Below are 21,675 nucleotides of genomic sequence, written 5' to 3' on the forward strand. Positions count from 1 at the left end.
TGGTGGGGTAACCATGAGGTAACTGAGGAAGGCTAGACCCAGGTCTTCTATGAACCCAGTCACCAGGCATTAGACGAGACCCTGAAGGAGAAGACAGACTTCCTGATAGACTACCACCAGGGGAATCTCCCACAACTCTCTGTGAAGGCTGCAGCCCAGGTTGACCTGGTCTGTTCATCATGGATACTGTGGTGTTTGTATCATAGGAACAGGAGGGTCTATTTCTATCAGCCCCAGGTCCTGCTTCATCCCTGCACTGAGAATGTGAAAAGAAGGGTCTGGGCTGCAGACTGGATCCCTGACTGGAACCTCTGTCTCGGTGATGACCACCAAAGCTGAGGTTGTTCAGTCCACCATGGACTGTAGACTTACAACAAAGATTGCACAGAAAAGCATAAAGGTTTACATAACCTATTTGCTGTACACACAAACATGACATGCTATAATAAAATGCTAACCACAGCCAAGCCCGTCTCTCAACACTGAGTCAAGTACATAATAATATACAGCCATTTGAGTTTGTTATAAATATCTTGACTCAATGGTACAAAAACAAAGTCAGTCAGCACAGATTACATTTTGTATTTAATTTCAAGATAAAAAAATTATTTAAAAAATAGAAGAAACCCGCACACTGCTCCTGCTAGTATCACTGCTTCTTATTTAAGCTTTAAGTATCGGCCTCAAGGCCTTCATCAGAGATTTTTTGAGTGTTTACAACCTGCACCCTTATGTAGACACTGCTCCACCAATGCATCGAATGGGTATTGGAGTCGAGGGAAAATAAGCAAGTGTTACCAAATATAACAATGTGCATTTCATAAGTATTATAAAGTGTGTACATAACGTATTAAACAATACTAAAACCACAATGAGTACATGACCTATCAAGTTCACATTTAAAACCACATACATGGGCATTTCATTATTAAGACCTTTAGGGAATAATGTCTGGAGGGTGAAAATCCAAAAACATTATTTTTTGCTCAGAGTATTATTTATATCACCTCCCGTATATCTTGACTTTCTCTATGCCACAAAATCTAAAAGGGTAGAAATGTCATTAAAATGTACTGCGACTGGATAATACAGGTTGTTACTCCTGATAGAACTTTTACGTTCACTAATTCTCTTTGAGAGAACGAGAGGTTTTACCTACATAACACAGCCCACATGGACATTTAATTATAGATAACATGGGTGGTGGTGCGCGTAATAATGTCATTTATTTGGACCCGTTTTTTTGTACGTGGATGGCAGAAATATTCAAACTTCATATTGTTGCACTGGGTGCAACCTCTGCATTTATAACTACCATACAGAAGAGGGAGTAAAATAACCTGGCTCATTTTCTATTGTGGCTGGCAGTTGGCATGGACCAATCTGTCACGTAAATTGCGACCTCTCCTATATACAATAAGTGGTGGGTTCATAAATTCAGCTGGCAGAGCCGGGTCTGATGTTAAAACATGCCAATTTCAACAAAATGGTCATACACTCAACGTAAAGTACAGTACTTTTATTGCACAAAACAATACATGATCACGTAGAAAAACGTCTCACTATGGTAACACTTTACATTTTCTGTAAATCTGATACCCTCACTTTGATTAAATGGATTTTAGAATACTTGGTAAAAAAAGGGTTAACATTACATTACACACAGCTTCACTACTTCCTGTCAAGTAAAGATGATTTAAGGCATTATCACAGATATGTCATCATATTAGGCAAGAATTAAGAGTAGGCAAAGTGATCGTGTCAGGTGAAAATTATATCAAAAGTTTTACCATTGCAATATTTGATGTAGTCACGTTCACCGTAGTTGTCTGAAGCATGATGTAATGTTCACAGCTGGCGATGCCTCATCGCGATTGGTTATTCCCCATCATTTGCAACAATGTCTGAGCGTCACTAGCTTTCCTTTGCGTTACCTCAAACTGTCGTGATTATCAGCTGATATAAACTTTTAAGAGTTGATTTTACTCCTGGCTCAGTTTGTCTGAGCAGTGTCTTAACTTCATCCTATAACCAACTCTGAGGTGAATTCTTCTTCTTCTTCTTAAAACAAGGTTTAACAGGATTCCTAGGACCTTTTCTGAGATGATTTGTGGATACAGGCCCTGATTGGCTGATAGAATCGTCAACAACAACAAAAAGGCACATGGTATTCAACCTGTCAGTTGGAGCTGGACCCTGAAAGCCTGTCAGTTGGAGCTGGACCCCGAAAGCCTGTCAGTTGGAGCTGGACCCCGAAAGCCTGTCAGTTGGAGCTGGACCCCGAAAGCATGTCAGTTGGAGCTGGACCCCGAAAGCCTGTCAGTTGGAGCTGGACCCTGAAAGCCTGTCAGTTGGATCTGGACCACGAAAGCCTGTCAGTTGGATCTGAAGCTGGACCCCGAAAGCCTGTCAGTTGGATCTGAAGCTGGACCCCGAAAGCCTATCAGTTGGATCTGAAGCTGGACCCCGAAAGCCTGTCAGTTGGACCTGAAGCTGGACCCCGAAAGCCTGTCAATTGGATCTGAAGCTGGACCCTGAAAGCCTGTCAGTTGGAGCTGAAGCTGGACCCCGAAAGCCTGTCAGTTGGACCTGAAGCTGTACCCCGAAAGCCTGTCAGTTGGATCTGAAGCTGGACCCCGAAAGCCTGTCAGTTGGATCTGAAGCTGGACCCCGAAAGCGACAAACTTCCACAAGTGTGTAGGCTACTTTGTTTTGTCATCAAAACAAAAAAAGGCATACATCACACATCATAATTTGCTCTATCATTCTTGTACTGTTTTCAATAGGTCACCAGAAGATGCAGGACGAGAGGGGTATACTACGAAGCAAGCTAGATCTACTCACAGTTTTCTAAAGCAAGCTAGCTTCACTTCGCTTCCAATTCAAGCTCATTCATCCGTACTATGACATTGGATATTGCTCATCTGCCTGCCGCTAACTCTAGCAGGTTTGTAACTGCACGTGCATGTTGCTCATGGCTACTCCAACGCTAAACTCTTTATTTAGACAATGCTGAAACATCAATCCTTGGGGAAGTCTCTGCCTAATTTTAATTTAGTGCAGAAATCAAAATGAAAGCAAAGTTATCTTGCCAATTCAATAGGCTACAGTGTGAAATAGGCTTTTAGAAGTGCTGTCTTTATTTTATTATTTTGGTGTGCTTATCAATGCACAAGCATATTTTCCCCCACTCCTATCGATAAAATAATTGTATTAAGTCATACAAAAGTTACTGTGCATGAAGTTTCAAATACATTTGGATGTGATTATGTATTTTAACATTACTATATTTTAACACATTTGATTAATAAAATATTTAAATTAGTTGTTTTCCTGTGAAGTTGATGATGACAATCTTTGTGAAAGGGAGGGATTCTGATTTCATTGGTCCTCAACTCGCGGCTCAGACACCTCATTCAAGATAAATGTAGTTCTTTTGCCGATAGTGATGGAATTTAGCTTTACGAGTGTTTTAACGATGCATCTTTCCGAATAATGTAACATCCGTTTCCCAAAACACCCCGCAGAGAGAATGGTCGCTAAGTGCATCGTTGGAGCATGCTGTGCTCGGATCAGCTTTCTCAATTCAAATCTTACTTTAACATTAGGACTATTTTGCAATACTGATGACGGATCCTAGAGAAATTTGACCACCAACGGCTGGAAATATTGACGCTGCTTTTCGAATGCTTACCCAATCAAAATGCATTAAATCGCCGATTTGGCGCACGTTAGCAAATAGCAAAATAGAACAATTGTTTGCATGTATAGTCCTATAGCCTGCTTTTTTTATGCAGTCATCTCAGATTTGATTTTAATCATTTTTATACGTTGCTTGTTTGTATAAACACTTTTAACCTGTTATGTTCTAATTCTCAGAGTAAAAAACTCAATGGACATTTATGAAAGCTTAACCAAGTTAATTCTGCTCAAAGGGTCAAGACAGCTGAATTCAGACAAAAACTTTTTCAACCACCACAAGTATATATGCCCTCTTCATCGACCTGGCCAAGGCTTTCGACTCTGTCAATCACCGTATTCTTATCGGCAGACTCAATAGCCTTGGTTTTTCTAATGACTGCCTCGCCTGGTTCACCAACTACTTTGCAGACAGAGTTCAGTGTGTCAAATCGGAGGGCATGTTGTCCAGACCCCTGGCAGTCTCTATGGGGGTACCACAGGGTTCAATTCTCGGGCCGACTCTTTTCTCTATATATATCAATGAGGTCACTCTTGCTGCGGGCGATTCCCTGATCCACCTCTACGCAGACGACACCATTCTGTATACTTCTGTCCCTTTCTTGGACACTGCTAACTAACCTCCAAACAAGCTTCAATGCCACACAACACTCCTTCCGTGGTCTCCAACTGCTCTTAAACGCTAGTAAAACCAAATGCATGCTTTTCAACCGTTCGCTGCCCGCACCCGCCCGCCCGACTAGCATCACCACCCTGGTTTCGACCTAGAATATGTGGACAACTATAAATACCTAGGTGTCTGGCTAGACTGTAAACTCTCCTTCCAGACACATATTAAACATCTCCAATCCAAAAATCAAATCTAGAATCGGCTTTCTATTTCGCAACAAAGCCTCCTTCACTCACGCCGCCAAAATTACCCTATCCTACCGATACTCGACTTCGGCGATGTCATCTACAAAATAGCTTCCAACACTCTACTCAGCAAACTGGATGCACTTTATCACAGTGCCATCCGTTTAGTTACCAAATCACCTGATACCACCCACCACTGCGACCTGTATGCTCTAGTCGGCTGGCCCTCACTACATATTCGTCGCCAGACCCACTGGCTCCAGGTCATCTATAAGTCTATGCTCGGTAAAGCTCCGCCTTATCTCAGTTCACTGGTCACGATAACAACACCCACCCGTAGCACACGTTCCAGCAGGTATATCTCACGGATTTAAAAAACAGTCTCTTTCACTCCTTAGATACTATACTTCTGAGTATAACAATGTTCCAAGTTTAACCCAGAATCTTACAAACCTAAAGCATGTAATTAAGAAATGTATAGTACAATCACAGCAGTGATTGAAAGACGGTATAAGGCATGAGTTGAGGTGTTCAGAGGCTTGACTTCAGTGCAGGACAGGGGTTGAGGTGTTCACAGGCTTCAGTGCAGGACCGGCTCATCATGGATGGATAGTGTTGGAGAATAGCTCAACTCTTCCACTGAGGGCAGGACAGGATTTGACGAGGAAGACAAAAAACAATAACACTACACAGTTAAACAAAAGAGCTAATGAGTTAGTCCAAGCCAGGAGTAAAATCATTGATGTGTAATAATGGGATTGTGCTCGTATGTGAGTGACTCTACATACAGTACTGAGAAAATTGATAGGGGTACTCACAGTGCTTGGAGAGGAAACATTCAATGTACCAGTGGATGAGAATGAGATGTGGCTTCAGTTCATGTCAGGAGTTGACAATGGTAGTCACTTCTTAAATCAGGTAACAGGAGGGGACAGGTAACAAATAGCAGATACATTCCATTACAGCTGCGCCATCTTAGGTTTGGGCAACGAGTTTCTCCATGAAGTTAAACTCAGACATCTCAGAATTCACAAAGTCAAATTTTTTTTCCCCCAGGGCCTAGAGTTTTTCCTTATCTGGTAACCTAACCAGGAAAACTCTGGACCCTATAAGGTATGACAGTGATTAATACATGGTAAAAAGGTTTCATGGGTTATGATGGGACCATTTTTTTTCCTAATCAGGTCACATGCTTTTAAAAACCATGACAAACTGCAGCAACCTTATACTTAGGGCCACTTAGAAATGGCCTTGTTTTTTAAAGAAATTTACATTTTTCTGTATTCATGCAGCTCCGCGCACATCAGTCAAAAAATACATATTGAATGGACAATTTAGGCTATGTGGGGTGGAGTGTCAACCAGATGCAGTCAACACATAATAAACGCGCTCATGCTTTTAAAACAGAACGCACTAAAAGGTTTGGCATTAAAAATGTATCTGAATAATTAGCAGGGTAGCAATGTTGTATTACATATTTCAGACAAATTACAGGTCGAAATGCAATTTAAAAAATAATATTAGAAAGTTTCAACTCATTATTAGTCTGAAACATATTGTGCATAATGTGTTTCTCTTCGAGAGAGTGGAGGGGGTTTATCTTAGGTGTTTGAAACAGGGGGGTGGGGGTGGAGGGGGTAGGAGGAGGCATGAAGGCTAAATAGGGCGGACACATAAAAACGGCAAGGGGCAATAGATTGGAGAGTACGCCTGTCCTCGCAGTGTTCCGCCCTCATGAACTTCTGGAGATAGGAACCCCGCTGCAAACATACACTGCTTCATACATCTACCGCTTCGGTCTCCGGCCATCGTCTCGCCTCTTGTTTTTTTTAGAGTGGTCGTTAAGGAATTAATGATCCAAAAGCACCACCGTACCTCTCCATAAATTAATCCGGCGTTTGCAGTACATGCTTTACACCTGGACTTCCATTGCGTGTGGAGAGCTCACACTTTCTTTTTCGTATTTACTTTTCTCGAGGATACTACCTGTACCCCTACTGATGGTAAGCCCCGCTCAACTTCATATCTGTAGCATGTTCGATAAATTGACATAACAATATATCCTAGAACATTACATCTATCCAAGTACCGTACAGGATTAGGCTACAAAATTGCAGAAGGCTCAGACGGGCCACATTTAAAAACAAATGTAAAGCCATTTACATGATTGAAATAGCAGAAATTTATCAGAAATACAGTGTAGACATTGTTAATATTGTAAATGACTATTGTAGCTGGAACTGGATGATTTAAAAAAATTAAAAATAAATAATGGAATTTCTACATAGGCATTGAGAGGCCCATTATCAGCAAACGTCACTCCTGTGTTCCAATGGTACGTTCTGTTAGCTAATCTAAGTTTATCATTTTAAAAGGCTATGTTAGCACAGCTGAAAACTGTGGTAATGATTAAAAAAGAAACAACTGGCCTTCTTTAGACTAGCTGAGTATCTGGATCATCAGCATTTGTGGGTTCGATTACAGGCTCAAAATGGCTAGAAACAAATAACTTTCTCCTGAAACTCGTCAGTCTATTCTTGTTCTGAGAAATGCAGGCTATTCCATGCAAGAAATTGCCAAGAAACTGAAGATCTCAACAGTGATGGGTACTACTCCCTTCACAGAACAGCGCAAACTGGCTCTAACCAGAATAGAAAGAGTGGGAGGCCCCGGTGCACAACTGATTAAGAGGACAAGTACATAAGAGTGTCTAGTTTGAGAAACAGACGCCTCAAGTCCTCAACTGGCAGATTCAGTAAATAGTACCCGCAAAACACCGGTTTCAACTCAACAGTGAAGAGGCGACCCAGGGATGCTGGCCTTCTTTCAAAAACAAGGACATTTCTAAGTCACCCTGAATTTCTGAACAGTAGTGTATATTTAGACTAGATTAAGAGGGGGATTTCCTCTACCCAGACACAGACACAACCACTGATAGACAATAGAACTCACAGGGCTTATGCAACTGTAGGCCTAATAACATTAATTCGCATGTCATCACTATCATCCCATACAGCATGTCCAATCTCTGTTTAGGTGCAGCCTAGGCTGCTGCAACATGTATGTAATGAGTTATTGCTTGTCTGTCCAAAGTGATTGTGTTATCTATCACCTTTGCTAAATAAATACAGAAGGAAAGTGGAAAGCCTACTTGAGCGAGCATAATACAAATGTGCCGCGTCAACCTCTCTCTTTAATCACACTTAAGGTATTATGTGATGGAAGCTATCAACATATTCTGAATGGATTACGACATCTCAGAAAATACAGTCGAAAGTTCCATATGTGAAGCAGGTAAAGTATCGTAACGTGCAATTACCTCTGCAAGTAGTTTCTCTTGTTAGCGGAACTTTCCCTCTCTTCCTGTTCTCTAAACAGCCAATTATTGCATGCTGTGAGGTTCTGTGTTACACATTAAAAGCCCATTACCATATAATATGTGATAGAATATTATTTTCTGTTGGCTTGCGTGGGTGTATGTGTTATGCAACATAGCTGACTTGAGACATCGTTAACAGTTTCAGGGCCATGGGCCTTTCTCGTGATGGAAAAATACAGAATAACATGAAGACAGGAACTATGCAATGAGTTGAGGGGGACACATACAGAACGTAGTGTAGCAAACCACAGACTTACGTGGAAGGACCACTAGAGGGCAGGCTGGGCTCATGGATAGTAGCCCAACAAAGCATGGGAGACAAGGTAACCAGTCAATTAAGCACAGCTGACGGTACTAATGAGATACTCTCCTTCCCCTATAAAAAAGAGAGAATGGAACCAGCAGAGAGTGGGGAAACTATCTCTGGAAGATGGCCACTGAGAGAGAGAAGTTGTGCTGAAAGAACCACTAAGACGGTGACAAACCCGTGATTTATGTTTGTTGTAGTTTAAAGATTATCCTATTGTGTTCTTGTTTTATCTGGAGAAGAAGATGTGTGTTTTTCCTTGGAAGATTTTTCATTGATTATGTTAGAATGTTTTTTTGTTGACAAAATACCCTCAATAGAGAACCGTGTTCAATCAGAAAAACCTACTCCTGACTCGTTTATTCCACCTTCCCGCTTTAGAGTGACGCCTAACTACTTGGTACGCTCACACTTAGCAATAACAGAAACCAGATATGTGATAACAGTATCTAGGGTATGAGCGCATAGATACTCTACACAGCAACAGTTACATCTATCAACTGGAGCACCCGGGGGCTGGGACCAGCTCGTGCGCCAACAATCAACGATAGGTTGAGTAAGTTTAAACCACACTTGACCTCTACTCTGACAGGCCAGCTCGGAAGCAGGAACTACTTCTGTCAGAGTATTAAAGAAGATACCTTTAGGGTGTTGGCCAGTTCTCTGTTTGCCCTGCGAGGTGGGACAGAGAGCCCGTATATACGAAAATCGCATTTACCACTTATTGCTGAGCTAATAAAAAGTACATAGTATACAATCGGTGACTCATTGTCATATTTATCCTGATACCAGATTCGATTGACGCAACCCTAACAATGCCCAAAAATGTGTCTATAAGCAGCTTGATACCGTCTCTGTTTCTTCTTACTTTCTCGTTGTGTTGCGCAGTTTGAATACGCAGTCCTACGTCCATTACATAATCGATGCAGCTTTTTCCCAGAAGCTTAAATCTGATGTGGGCATGTTTATGCTCCCTGCTTTTGTTATGGCGTTTGGCTGAATGATTGATGAGATAGGGTTAGTTTAGTGGAGTCTGCCACTAGCACAGTCTGTAGTCATATCCCCATTGCGACCGTGTCTGTGCCTCAATCTAGGTTGGGCAGAACTAAATATGGCGGTGTTCGCTTTAGCAATTTCACTGGAATAAAGACCTCCATTCCTGTCATTATTGAAAGAGATTGTGATATCTCAAAATAGGGCTACTTAATTTTTAGATCCCTCACTTCCAAGGCAATTATAGTCAATGAACTGATCATAATCTTGATGCGATTGGCCTGACTGAAACATGGCTTAAGCCTGATTTCATTTACTGTGTTAAATGAGGCCTCTCCTCCTGGTTACACTTGTGACCATATCCCCTGCGCATCCCGCAAAGGCAGAGGTGTTGCTAACATTTACTATAACAAATTTCTATTTACAAAAATTGAGCTTCTAGTCATGAAATCGATGCAGCCTATTCAATCACTTTTTATAGCTACTGTTTACAGGCCTCCTGGGCCATATACAGTGTTCCCTGAATTCCTATCGGACCTTGTAGTCATGGCAGAAATTATTCACATTTTTGGTGACTTTAATATTCACAGACCCACTCCAAAAGGCTTTCGGAGCCATCATCGACTAAGTGGGTTTTGTCCAACATGTCTCCGGACCTACTCACTGCCACAGTCATAATCTGGACATAGTTTTGTCCTGTGGAATAAATATTGTGGATCTTAATATTTTTCCTCATAATCCTGGACTATCGGACCACCATTTTATTACGTTTGCAATTGCAACAAATAACGTGCTCAGACCCCAACCAAGGATCATCAAAAGCAGTGCTATAAATTCTCGGACAACCCAAAGATTTCTAGATGCCCTTCCAGAGTCCCTCCACCTACCCAAGGATATCGGAGTACAACAATCGGTTAACCACCTAACTGAGGAACTTCATTAAACCTTGCGTAATACCCTAGATGCAGTCGCACCTGTAAAAAAAAAAAAAACATTTGTCATAAGAAAGTAGCTTCCAGGTATACAGAAAATACCCAAGCCCTGAATTTAAGTATGCTCCCTCTAATTCTCTCTTTTTCTTCTCTCAGAGGACCTGAGCCCAAGGACCATACCTCAGGACTACCTGGCCTGATGACTCCTTGCTGTTCCCGGTTCCACCTGGTCATGCTGCTGCTCCAGTTTCAACTGTTCTGCCTGTGTCTATGGAACCCTGACCTGTTCACCGGACATGCCAACTTGTCCCGGATGTGCTGTTTTCGACTCTCTCTCTACCGCACCTGCTGTCTCCAACTCTGAATGCTCTGCTATGAAAAGCCAACTGACATTTACTTCTGAGGCGATGACCTCATTGCACCCTCTACAACCACTGTGATTTTATTTGACCCTGCTGGTCATCTATGAAAGTTTGAACATCTTGGCTATGTACTGTTATAATCTCCACCCGGCACAGCCAGAAGAGGACTGGCCACCCCTCAGAGCCTGGTTCCTCTCTAGGTTTCTTCCTAGGTTCCTGCCTTTCTAGGAAGTTTTTCCTAGCCCCCGTGCTTCTACATCTGCATTGCTTGCTGTTTGGAGTTTTAGGCTGGGTTTCTGTATAGCTCTTTGTGACATCGGCTGATGTAAAAAGGGCTTTATAAATACATTTGATTGATTTTCTTCAGGTCACTGTACCCCCTTTCGCACAAGGCTCTGACTTTCCAAAAAGCAGGCAAGGTCAGCAATACAGGTGGCTTGATGGAAGGCTCCCTCTCTGTTAATCTGCTGCACTTTTGATACGAATTGGTATTGAACGCCCTCACCTTTTCATCCTTCTTCATGAAACTGTTCTCAGGCAGAGGTCGACCCTTTGTTTTAATTCGCACCTTTTCAGTGTACCCCAGAGAACGAAAGTGGTTCTTCAACAAAAAGTCCACAACATTTTCGGCAGCGTTAGCCATTCTGCTGACGAAAACTGCATGCTTGTGCTGGTAGCTAGTTACAGTGCCTTGCGAAAGTATTCGGCCCCCTTGAACTTTGCAACCTTTTGCCACATTTCAGGCTTCAAACAAAGATATAAAACTGTATTTTTTTGTGAAGAATCAACAACTAGTGGGACACAATCATGAAGTGGAACGACATTTATTGGATATTTCAAACTTTTTTAACAAATCAAAAACTGAAATTGGGCGTGCAAAATTATTCAGCCCCCTTAAGTTAATACTTTGTAGCGCCACCTTTTTCTGCGATTATAGCTGTAAGTCGCTTGGGGTATGTCTCTATCAGTTCTGCACATCGAGAGACTGAACTTTTTTCCCATTCCTCCTTGCAAAACAGCTCGAGCTCAGTGAGGTTGGATGGATAGCATTTGTGAACAGCAGTTTTCAGTTCATTCCACAGATTCTCGATTGGATTCAGGTCTGGACTTTGACTTGGCCATTCTAACACCTGGATATGTTTATTTTTGAACCATTCCATTGTAGATTTTGCTTTATGTTTTGGATCATTGTCTTGTTGGAAGACAAATCTCCATCCCAGTCTCAGGTCTTTTGCAGACTCCATCAGGTTCTTCCAGAATGGTCCTGTATTTGGCTCCATCCATCTTCCCATCAATTTTAACCGTCTTCCCTGTCCCTGCTGAAGAAAAGCAGGCCCAACCCATGATGCTGCCACCACCATGTTTGACAGTGGGGATGGTGTGTTCAGGGTGATGGGCTGTGTTGCTTTTACGCCAAACATAACGTTTTGCATTGTTGCCAAAAAGTTCAATTTTGGTTTCATCTGACCAGAGCACCTTCTTCCACATGTTTGGTGTGTCTCCCAGGTGGCTTGTGGCAAACTTTAAATGACACTTTTTATGGATATCTTTAAGAAATGGCTTTCTTCTTGCCACTCCTCCATAAAGGCCAGATTTGTATAATATATGACTGATTGTTGTCCTATGGACAGAGTCTCCCACCTCAGCTGTAGATCTCTGCAGTTCATCCATAGTGATCATGGGCCTCTTGGCTGCATCTCTGATCAGTCTTCTCCTTGTATGAGCTGAAAGTTTAGAGGGACGGCCAGGTCTTGGTAGATTTGCAGTGGTCTGATACTCCTTCCATTTCAATATTATCGCTTGCACAGTGCTCCTTGGGATATTTAAAGCTTGGGAAATCTTTTTGTATCCAAATCCGGCTTTAAACTTCTTCACAACAGTATCTCGGACCTGCCTGGTGTTCCTTGTTCTTCATGATGCTCTCTGCGCTTTTAACGGATCTCTGAGACTATCACAGTGCAGGTGCATTTATACGGAGACTTGATTACACACAGGTGGATTGTATTTATCATCATTAGTCATTTAGGTCAACATTGGATCATTCAGAGATCCTCACTGAACTTCTGGAGAGAGTTTGCTGCACTGAAAGTAAAGGGGCTGAATAATTTTGCACGCCCAATTTGTCAGTTTTTGATTTGTTAAAAAAGTTTGAAATATCCAATAAATGTCGTTCCACTTCATGATTGAGTCCCACTTGTTGTTGATTCTTCACAAAAAAATACAGTTTTATATCTTTATGTATGAAGCCTGAAATGTGGCAAAAGGTCGCAAAGTTCAAGGGGGCCGAATACTTTCGCAAGGCACTGTAGCTACTGCTACTTGCTTCTGAAGTTTGATATTATTCAATTCAAATTCATTTTTTCAAATTACAGGAGAAGGAGGTAGATTTGAAATTGTTTTCTTGGTTTTAGAACTGTATTATTGTCCAGTTAATGAAAGTTATTTCAATTGGCCTTGCTATCCCTTTTTACTCTCGATCTCTATCCAATAATGTCACCAAGCTTCTCGACACACAGAACCCCCCAGAATGCTCTGCAGCACAACCAATACAACACACTAGGTTCATTCTCTGATCATAATCCTATGATTGGATGGATAAGATGTCAGTACATACTGCAAAATCTTTGATTGGTTGGAGGTCATCCTCTGGAAGTGTTCATAATTACCATGTCGGTCTATGGAAGGGGGGTATTTAAGTCAATCTAGCCAGAGGAAAACGGAAACTAGCTGTCCTCCGGCTACACCATGGTTCTTCCCCAGAAAGTGCTGTTGAGGTTACAAAAGACCTTCATTTTAAAACTGTGTTTTAATTAATTATTTGATGACATGAATATAATTAGTATAATTTTATCTGAAAAAAAAATACTTTTTAATGTTTCACTTTTTATTTTTTATGAAATTTCACTGAGGAGGATGGCCCTCCCATGCTGCATGTACTGGTAACATGATTTGATAGCCGGTTAGATGGCATTACATTTTTCCAAAACTGTGGTCTATATTAATGTGAAAGTCAGTAAAATACTGAGTAAAAGTCCAAGTATTTGGTTTTAAATATACTTAAGTATAAAAAGTAAATGTAATTGCTAAAATCTATTTAAGTACCAAAGTAAAAGTATAAATAATTTCAAATTCCTTATATTAAGCAAACCAGACTGCACATTTTTCTTGTTTTTAAAATTTACAGATAGCCAGGGGCACTCTCTATAAGACATAATTCACAAACAAAGCATTCGTTTTTAGTGAGTCCACCAGATCAGAGGCAGTAGGGATGACCAGGGATGTTCTCTTGATAAGTGCGTGAATTGGACCATTTTCCTGTCCTGCTAAGCCTTCAAAATGTAACAAGTACTTTTGGGTGTCAGTGAAGATGTTTGGAGTAAAAAGTACATTATTTTCTTTAGGAATATAGTGAAGTAAAAAATGTAAAGTAAAGATACCCCAAAAACTACCTAAGTAGTACTTTAAAGTAGTTTTACTTAAGTACTTTACACTACCGATGTTAGCAGGCTAGTTGGCTAGCAACCTTGCAAGCTGATTTGTAACACATTCAAAGTATTTGCTTGTAATCTGGCTGATGACTACTGGTTTCAAATGTAATTGAAACCAGTAGTCATGAGTGTAAATTATATGGTTTAGTTATTTCTGTTGGAGTTTAGGAGAATAGGGTGGCTTGCCTGGGGCCTCCATATTACGTCACACCGCGCAAAAACAACTTCCGGCATGACTTCGGCATTCTGATAGGTTTTATGTAACAACTTGAAAAATAGAAAAGTGAGGTAACTTTGCATTTGGACTTTTGATGCGTATACTAATGCAATTCCATATGTTACATTTAGTTGAATTTTTATGCTTACCTACCCTTTAATGCAGGTTTTGATCTAAACTTCAGAAGTTATCAAGTGGAATGGTTACAATTTTATGTTAATAGAGTGGGATGGTTTTTCTGCTGGTGTATCCTGAGGTAGCTTCTTTCTGTGAACTTCTTCCCGCATTGCGTACAGGCGAACTGCCTCTCTCCCGTGTGGACCTTCAGGTGTATCTTCAGATTGTCCTGGCGGGAGAACCTCTTCTCACACTGGGGGCAGCTGTAAGGTTTCTCCCCTGTGTGGACCCTCTGGTGCCTCTTCAGGTCACGAGTCTGGGAGAACCTCTTCTCACACTGGCTACAGCTGTAGGGTTTCACCCCTGTGTGGACCCTCTGATGGATTTCCACCTTCTGGAGGCAGCTGAAGCCTTTGTTACAGAACATGCATAGGAACCATTTCTCTTTACTATTGCCTGATGTGGCTCCCCCTCCCTGAGCCTGGTCTCTAGCCTTCTCGTTTGAGTTCAATACCTGATCGAAAAGGACTTGTGAATCGCAAGGCCCCACTGACGTGGACACTGGGTCGCGATCCCTGGGCGAATGTAAAGGAGAGTGGGTCGCAACATTTGGATTGGTCTCTAAGCTTTCCCTGTAATCTAAGGAATCTCTGCCCTGGGACTGTCCGTCTCCTAGATGACTATCTGCATTCCATGTGGGAGGAGCGTCGCCCTCCACTTTCACAGTCACTTCATCTACCACTATAACCTCCACTTTCTTGTCTTGGCACCCTTCAGAGTATACACTACTACTGTACTGGTTCCAGTCCCCTCTAGACAGATCAGTCTGTCTCTCTAAGCCCAAGGATATGTTGCCAGCGTCCATTTCTGTCACGTAAGAACAAGACAGGTCATCACCGCCAGTGTCTAGCGCATTATCATCACCGTCTCCACGGCAATGAACCATCCTCTGGCTCTGGTGAAATACAGGTAAGTACTCTGAGCCTGGAGCTGGAGGACAGCCCAGTCTCTCTGGATCTGATCTGTGGTCATATCCTGTCTGCAAGAGTCTGTGGGTTTCAGTTAAAGTCTCAGAGTCCATCTCTGACGACGTTCGGTATTCCACTGACCCGATGCTGCATCGTGTCCTGGGCAGCCCTGGGGCGGTGATGGGGTTCTCTGTGGCTACAGGAGCCGTTCTTTCAGTCTTCTCCTGCTTGACCAGAGACGATCCTCCAGGACCTGCAGCCTCTGCAGACTGACGAGAAGAGGGGTGGTACATAAGTTGAATTGGATAACAATGTCATAGGGAAGTCGCACAAGCTCCTATATCCTCCTGAGACCCAGCAATTCATTTTTGTGTTCTTTAATGGACATTAGTTTTTGATCCGTATATCTAAGGCCATACATGCCACTGTGTTAGGTCCTGTTGTACCTATGAGAGGACATTTTGGGCTTTTCAATTATCACGTGTAGCGGTGTCACCTTCATAATTTTTTCTTGTGTGTAATTATTTTTGAGAGTTTGATATTCAATATTTTCTAATAGGTAAATATCTCAAGAATAGTTTGAGTTTTCAGAGCAGTGGAATAATTTTCACACTAAATAAGATCTAAACAAGAGCTTTTTAATAAATGTTCTCTGTTCATATTCACTACCAATTTTTATGTCCAAACGTTTTTTTCCGGGTCTCTGAAGGCTATGACAGGTAAATGTAGCTGTACAAAAGCCAGTAACCAAAAGGTTGCTAGATCGAATCCCTGAGCTGTCAAGGTAAAAATATGTCGTTCTGCCCCTGAACAAAGCAATTAACCTACTGTTCCTAGGCCATCATTGTAAATAAGAATGTGTTCTTAACTGACTTGTCTGTTTAAATAAAGCTAAAATAAAATAAATAAAAAAGAACATACGCACATCCAGATACTTTCCGCAGGTCCTGGAGTTGAAGGCAAACTCATGGAAAACAGAAAGGAAAACACAGCACACTGCTGCTCATGCTCCCATGTGATATTTATTTACAACAACATGTAAGCAAGTGAGTAGCATTGGGCATTTGAAATGATTTCACTATTTAAATAATATCATGATGTTTTTGTGTTTTAAAGAATGTATTTAAAAAATGTTTTACTTCAATGAAGATTTGAGAGAGAAGGTGCTCTACACTAAGGGTGGGGGAGGGTTTAGAGAGGAGCAGGGGCAAATGTGTGTAGCACGGAGGGAGAAAGTAGCCAAACCAACTCACGCTAGTTAGACGAACCTGTTGCTGCCATAGTTTCTGTCATGCATGTCTTGACTGCATTGTTGTAAAGACGCTAGCTAGCTACAGTAGCAAGGCTGAGGCTATTTTGCTGGGCTTCCCTCCCTTGTCTTCAACTCCGTTCATATGAAACAGCCTACCTGTTGGTTGATCATTGTAGCCAACTTAATTCTGTAACTTTAATTCCATTTAGCATTGATTAGAAAGCTCCCACTTCACTTGCTACACATGGTTCCTCTTGATTGACCGACAATAAGCTACACCAGTGTGAAACGTATGTGGGCTACCGGTGCCTTTTTTTAAATGAAAACTGTCAAACTTTTATTTTAAAAAAGTAATGTAATGGTCTATCCTTGTAGGCTATGTAGCAGTGTCACATAGATCATTATTTAATTAGAGAAAAATGAATACTCTCCCTAGTAATCGAATAGTAACAGTTTGGATATTCGAATAACTATGCCCATCCCTAGCTGAGGGTAGCCTTTTTGAAATAAACTGGCCACATTTGCTTTACAAAGTAACAAGTTTTAGGCAACTCTATTACACTAACCTCTATCAAAATAACATGCTGGATTGAGGTTCCACTCCCCTCATCAACAGTGATTGGTTGGTCATCTCTCCATGTATTGTGTACCGCTGGCTTCACAAAGCTCCTGTGGCCTCCAGTGAGATGTCCTTCACCTGAGAGAGTTATTGGGGGGAAAAGAGGTGCTTAGTAGAGCCTGACCGATATGTTGTTTTTTTTGTCCAATACTGATTCCTGTATTGGGGTGACAAAACGTAACGATACAGATGTATCTACCGATATACTGTTACAGTGGAAAATTAAAGTATAATATTTTCAAAAATTGCTGTCCAATAACTACATCAAATGTTGATTTCTTATATTGTGACATTATACGTAAGAATGGCCGCAATTGTTCAGATAAGCATCAGATTACCTTTTTCAATATCGGTAAGTTTCAATTATCCACTGATACCAATATCGGTCGGGCTCTAGTGGTTAGATTAGCTACCGTGAATGCTCAACAGTATATTGTACACTATTGACACAGTCTAGAATTGGCAAGGATGTAAGGTAACATTTCTCATAACTTCTTGATATACTATTTATTGATTGATGTATTATGTATCCATTTTTTTCATTAAATACAATAAACAAACATCTGGTTAGAATATCATATTGTGTCTTTACGCAAGATGGCTAAGTAATAAGGGGAATTGTTGCTTATTATCCAAGAACTGATCAAGCTGTCAAGAACCCAAGTGGGGTATTCTGCTAAATGTACCTCTTGCCATTCCTCTGTATCGGTCGAGGATCTTGACACGACTGGGACGACTGGCGAGGACGCGCTCCCGTGATACCTTCAGTTCGAGTAGCTGTAGTTTCTTCTGCAATGCCCTGTTTGCTGTCTGGCTTTTAGTTATTTCCAAACTAAACACTGCATGTTCGTCGTCTATGAGTTTACAGATCTCTGCCACGGCTGCATTCGCTAGCACCTCCATGATGGAAGCTATTTGAGTGTGAAAAACCATGCAGTTAGCCATCGTTAGCTAACGTTATCAACTAGCAAGCTAGCGTTACGTAGATAACATATAAACGAAGTCCTGTCTCCAACGCGAATTACACACTGCCTGTGGTAGGTTTGTGATATTTTCTGTTCCAGCGTGTTAATAAACGTCTAAATAACAACAATAAAAACGCTAACATGGAAATTGATCTTGGTCACTGTTTACTTCCGTTTACACTTGAAAGGAAATTATCTTATTGGTTGGCGTCATAGCTCAAAGGTTGTGGTTAAATGAAAAAGGTACACGCACCGCTCTTTGAAACGCGGTACTGGTTTTTATACTGAACAAAAATACACTGCTCAAAAAAAATAAAGGGAACACTTAAACAACACGATGTAACTCCAAGTCACTCACACTTCTGTGAAATCAAACTGTCCACTTAGGAAGCAACACTGATTGACAGTAAATGTCACATGATGTTGTGCAAATGGAATAGACAACAGGTGGAAATTATAGGCAATTAGCAAGACACCCCCAATAAAGGAGTGGTTCTGCAGGTGGTGACCACAGACCACTTCTCAGTTCCTATGCTTCCTGGCTGATGTTTTGGTCACTTTTGAATGCTGGCGGTGCTTTCACTCTAGTGGTAGCATGAGACGGAGTCTACAACCCACACAAGTTGCTCAGGTAGTGCAGCTCATCCAGGATGGTACATCAATGCGAGCTGTGGCAAGAAGGTTTGCTGTGTCTGTCAGCGTAGTGTCCAGAGCATGGAGGCGCTACCAGGAGACAGGCCAGTACATCAGGAGACGTGGAGGAGGCCGTAGGAGGGCAACAACCCAGCAGCAGGACCACTACCTCTGCCTTTGTGCAAGGAGGAGCAGGAGGAGCACTGCCAGAGCCCTGCAAAATGACCTCCAGCAGGCCACAAATGTGCATGTGTCTGCTCAAATGGTCAGAAACAGACTCCAAGAGGGTGATATGAGGACCCGACATCCACAGGTGGGGGTTGTCCTTACAGCCCAACACTATGCAGGACGTTTGGCATTTGCCAGAGAACACCAAGATTGGCAAATTCGCCACTGGCACCCTGTGTTCTTCACAGATGAAAGCAGGTTCACACTGAGCACGTGACAGACGTGACAGTCTGGAGACGCCGTGGAGAACGTTCTGCTGCCTGCAACATCCTCCAACATGACCGGTTTGGCGGTGGGTCAGTCATGGTGTGGGGTGGCATTTCTTTGGGGGGCCGCACAGCCCTCCATGTGCTCGCCAGAGGTAGCCTGACTGCCATTAGGTACCGAGAGGAGATCCTCAGACCCCTTGTGAGACCATATGCTGGTGCGGTTGGCCCTGGGTTCCTCCTAATGCAAGACAATGCTAGACCTCATGTGAATGGAGTGTGTCAGCAGTTCCTGCAAGAGGAAGGCATTGATGCTATGGACTGGCCCGCCCGTTCCCCAGACCTGAATCCAATTGAGCACATCTGGGACATCATGTCTCGCTCCATCCACCAACGTCACGTTGCAGACTGTCCAGGAGTTGGCGGATGCTTTAGTCCAGGTCTGGGAGGAGATCCCTCAGGCGACCATCCGCCATCTCATCAGGAGCATGCCCAGGCGTTGTAGGGAGGTCATACAGGCACGTGGAGGCCACACACACTACTGAGCCTCATTTGGACTTGTTTTAAGGACATTACATCAAAGTTGAATCAGCCTGTAGTGTAGTTTTCCGCTTTAATTTTGAGTGTGACTCCAAATCCAGACCTCCATGGGTTGATAAATTTGATTTCCATTGATAATTTGTGTGATTTTGTTGTCATCACATTCAACTATGTAAGGGAAAAAGTATTTAATAAGAATATTTCATTAATTCAGATCTAGGATGTGTTATTTTAGTGTTCCCTTTTTTTTGAGCATTGTATAATGTTTTGGTTCACCTGAGATAAGGGAAACTCAGTCCCTCAGATTAATATAGCTTTTTTTTAAATAAATCAGCACAGATTAGATTTTTTATTTAATTTCAACAAAATGGTCATACTCTATCCTTCTGGACTTGAAGTACAGTACTTTGATTTCACAAAATGATATGTAACAAGAAGTATACATTTTCTCACTATGGTAACACAATCATTTGTAAATCTGGTACCCTCGAATTGATAAAATGAATGTAAGAATACTTTGGAAAAGGTTAAACATTAAATTACACACAACTTCACTACTTCATGCCAAGTAAACAAGAAGTAAAGCAATATACTTTCCTCATAAAACACCAGCATCAAACAACAGGACAGGGTTGTCACTTTACATCAGTGAAGCATTTTTACAGACACCATCCCACCAACCATATCATCTACTCTGCCTCATCATACTACACAGTACCAGTCAAAAGTTTGGACACACCTACTCATTCAAGGGTTTGATCTGGGCCTTTATCCATAGTCTCAGAGTAAGAGCGCTGATCTAGGATCCCCACCTGCCTATACTGTACTGGCTCTGACCTAATACCATTCATGTAGTTGACAGTGGACTAAACCTCAGTGACACTGTGTGTGGTCTGTGTGCTGCTCAGTTGGTTACTCTGTGGATTCAGACGAGGTGTAGTGTGGTTGTCCTCCATGACCATGGTCCCCTCAGGGTTCCCCAGACCCTCCTCACAACCCTCCTGCTTCACCAGCAGCACCTCTGAACCCTCCTCCTCCTGGAAGAGACAGGTGAAACAGATTACACAGACATACACTCCCTCAGGTACATACACACAGATAATAAACACTTTTTCAACAGTGTTTCCCATCCCAACTACATAAACGCTGTAGTTACATAATTACTTCATTGATGTTAAACCCATCATGTTGGACGTAAATATGATGGTGTGGATAAATATGAGTCAGCTATGATAAGTCAAAAGTCATCATCAGACGAGCCTGACTAAACTATTTTGAAGTGTACATGTAACCGAGTTATGAACGTACCGTAAACTCACTCCATAGCTAGCTTGAAATGTTGCCGATGGAGCCATTCAAGAGGTACCTGTTGTAGGGCGAAGTAGTTTTGCACGCTGTCAAGGAGGGCGGTCATGAGTGTTGCAGAGGATCACTGGTTCAAGCTCAGTATGGGGCAGTCAAACAGTGGAGGAAGCTAAGCTGTTAGCAGCATACGGACTCCCTTCACATAGAGTAGGTGTTTGTTAGTGTGGGTATATTTAGTAAGTGTATATTGGTTATAATGCACTGTTGTGTGTATGCAGAATAGGGTGAAAGATGTGTTGTACACTGAGTGTAGAAAATATTAGGAAAACCTTCAGAATATTGAGTTGCACCCCTTTTTGCCCTCAGTACAGCCTCAATTCATCGGGGCATGGACTCTACAAGGCATCGGAAGTGTTCCACAGAGATGCTGAGCCATGTTGACTCCAATGCTTCCCACTGCTGTGTCAGGTTGGCTGGATGGCGCCTACTACTCGTGATGCTACGTTTGATACCAGAGCTCTGAGGCATGCGTCGAAATCGCTTAGCAGTTTACATCGAAGCAGTGTGCCGATGCTTGTATAATTTTATCAGATGCACGTGATCAATGACG

The 21,675-nt window shown here is 42.0% G+C and overlaps 2 protein-coding genes and 1 long non-coding RNA gene across 5 annotated transcripts in view; 1 reads left to right on the forward strand and 2 right to left on the reverse strand.

Annotated features, from left to right (window-relative positions):
* The window catches only part of LOC118361903 (gastrula zinc finger protein 5-1-like), a 388,384-nt gene that overhangs the window by 191,442 nt on the left and 175,267 nt on the right, over positions 1–21,675 (forward strand). The gene's annotated exons all lie outside the window — the stretch shown is intronic.
* On the reverse strand, positions 1,505–2,531 carry LOC127913401 (uncharacterized). The gene is made up of 2 exons (XR_008085487.1): positions 2,466–2,531; positions 1,505–2,391 (listed from the first exon to the last, which is right to left on the reverse strand). It is a non-coding gene; the product is annotated as an uncharacterized LOC127913401 (long non-coding RNA).
* LOC127913397 (gastrula zinc finger protein 5-1-like) overlaps positions 14,253–21,675 on the reverse strand; it is a 29,778-nt gene continuing 22,355 nt past the window's right edge. The window contains exons 2-3 of the mRNA XM_052485349.1: positions 17,136–17,266; positions 14,253–15,586 (exon numbers count right to left, since the gene is read on the reverse strand). Of these exons, the coding sequence (XP_052341309.1) occupies positions 14,444–15,586; positions 17,136–17,266 (1,274 nt within the window). The 3' untranslated portion in view covers positions 14,253–14,443. The remainder of the gene's footprint in view (positions 15,587–17,135; positions 17,267–21,675) is intronic.

This window comes from Oncorhynchus keta, chromosome 29 (assembly GCF_023373465.1).
Source record: "Oncorhynchus keta strain PuntledgeMale-10-30-2019 chromosome 29, Oket_V2, whole genome shotgun sequence".
NCBI lineage: Eukaryota > Metazoa > Chordata > Actinopteri > Salmoniformes > Salmonidae > Oncorhynchus > Oncorhynchus keta.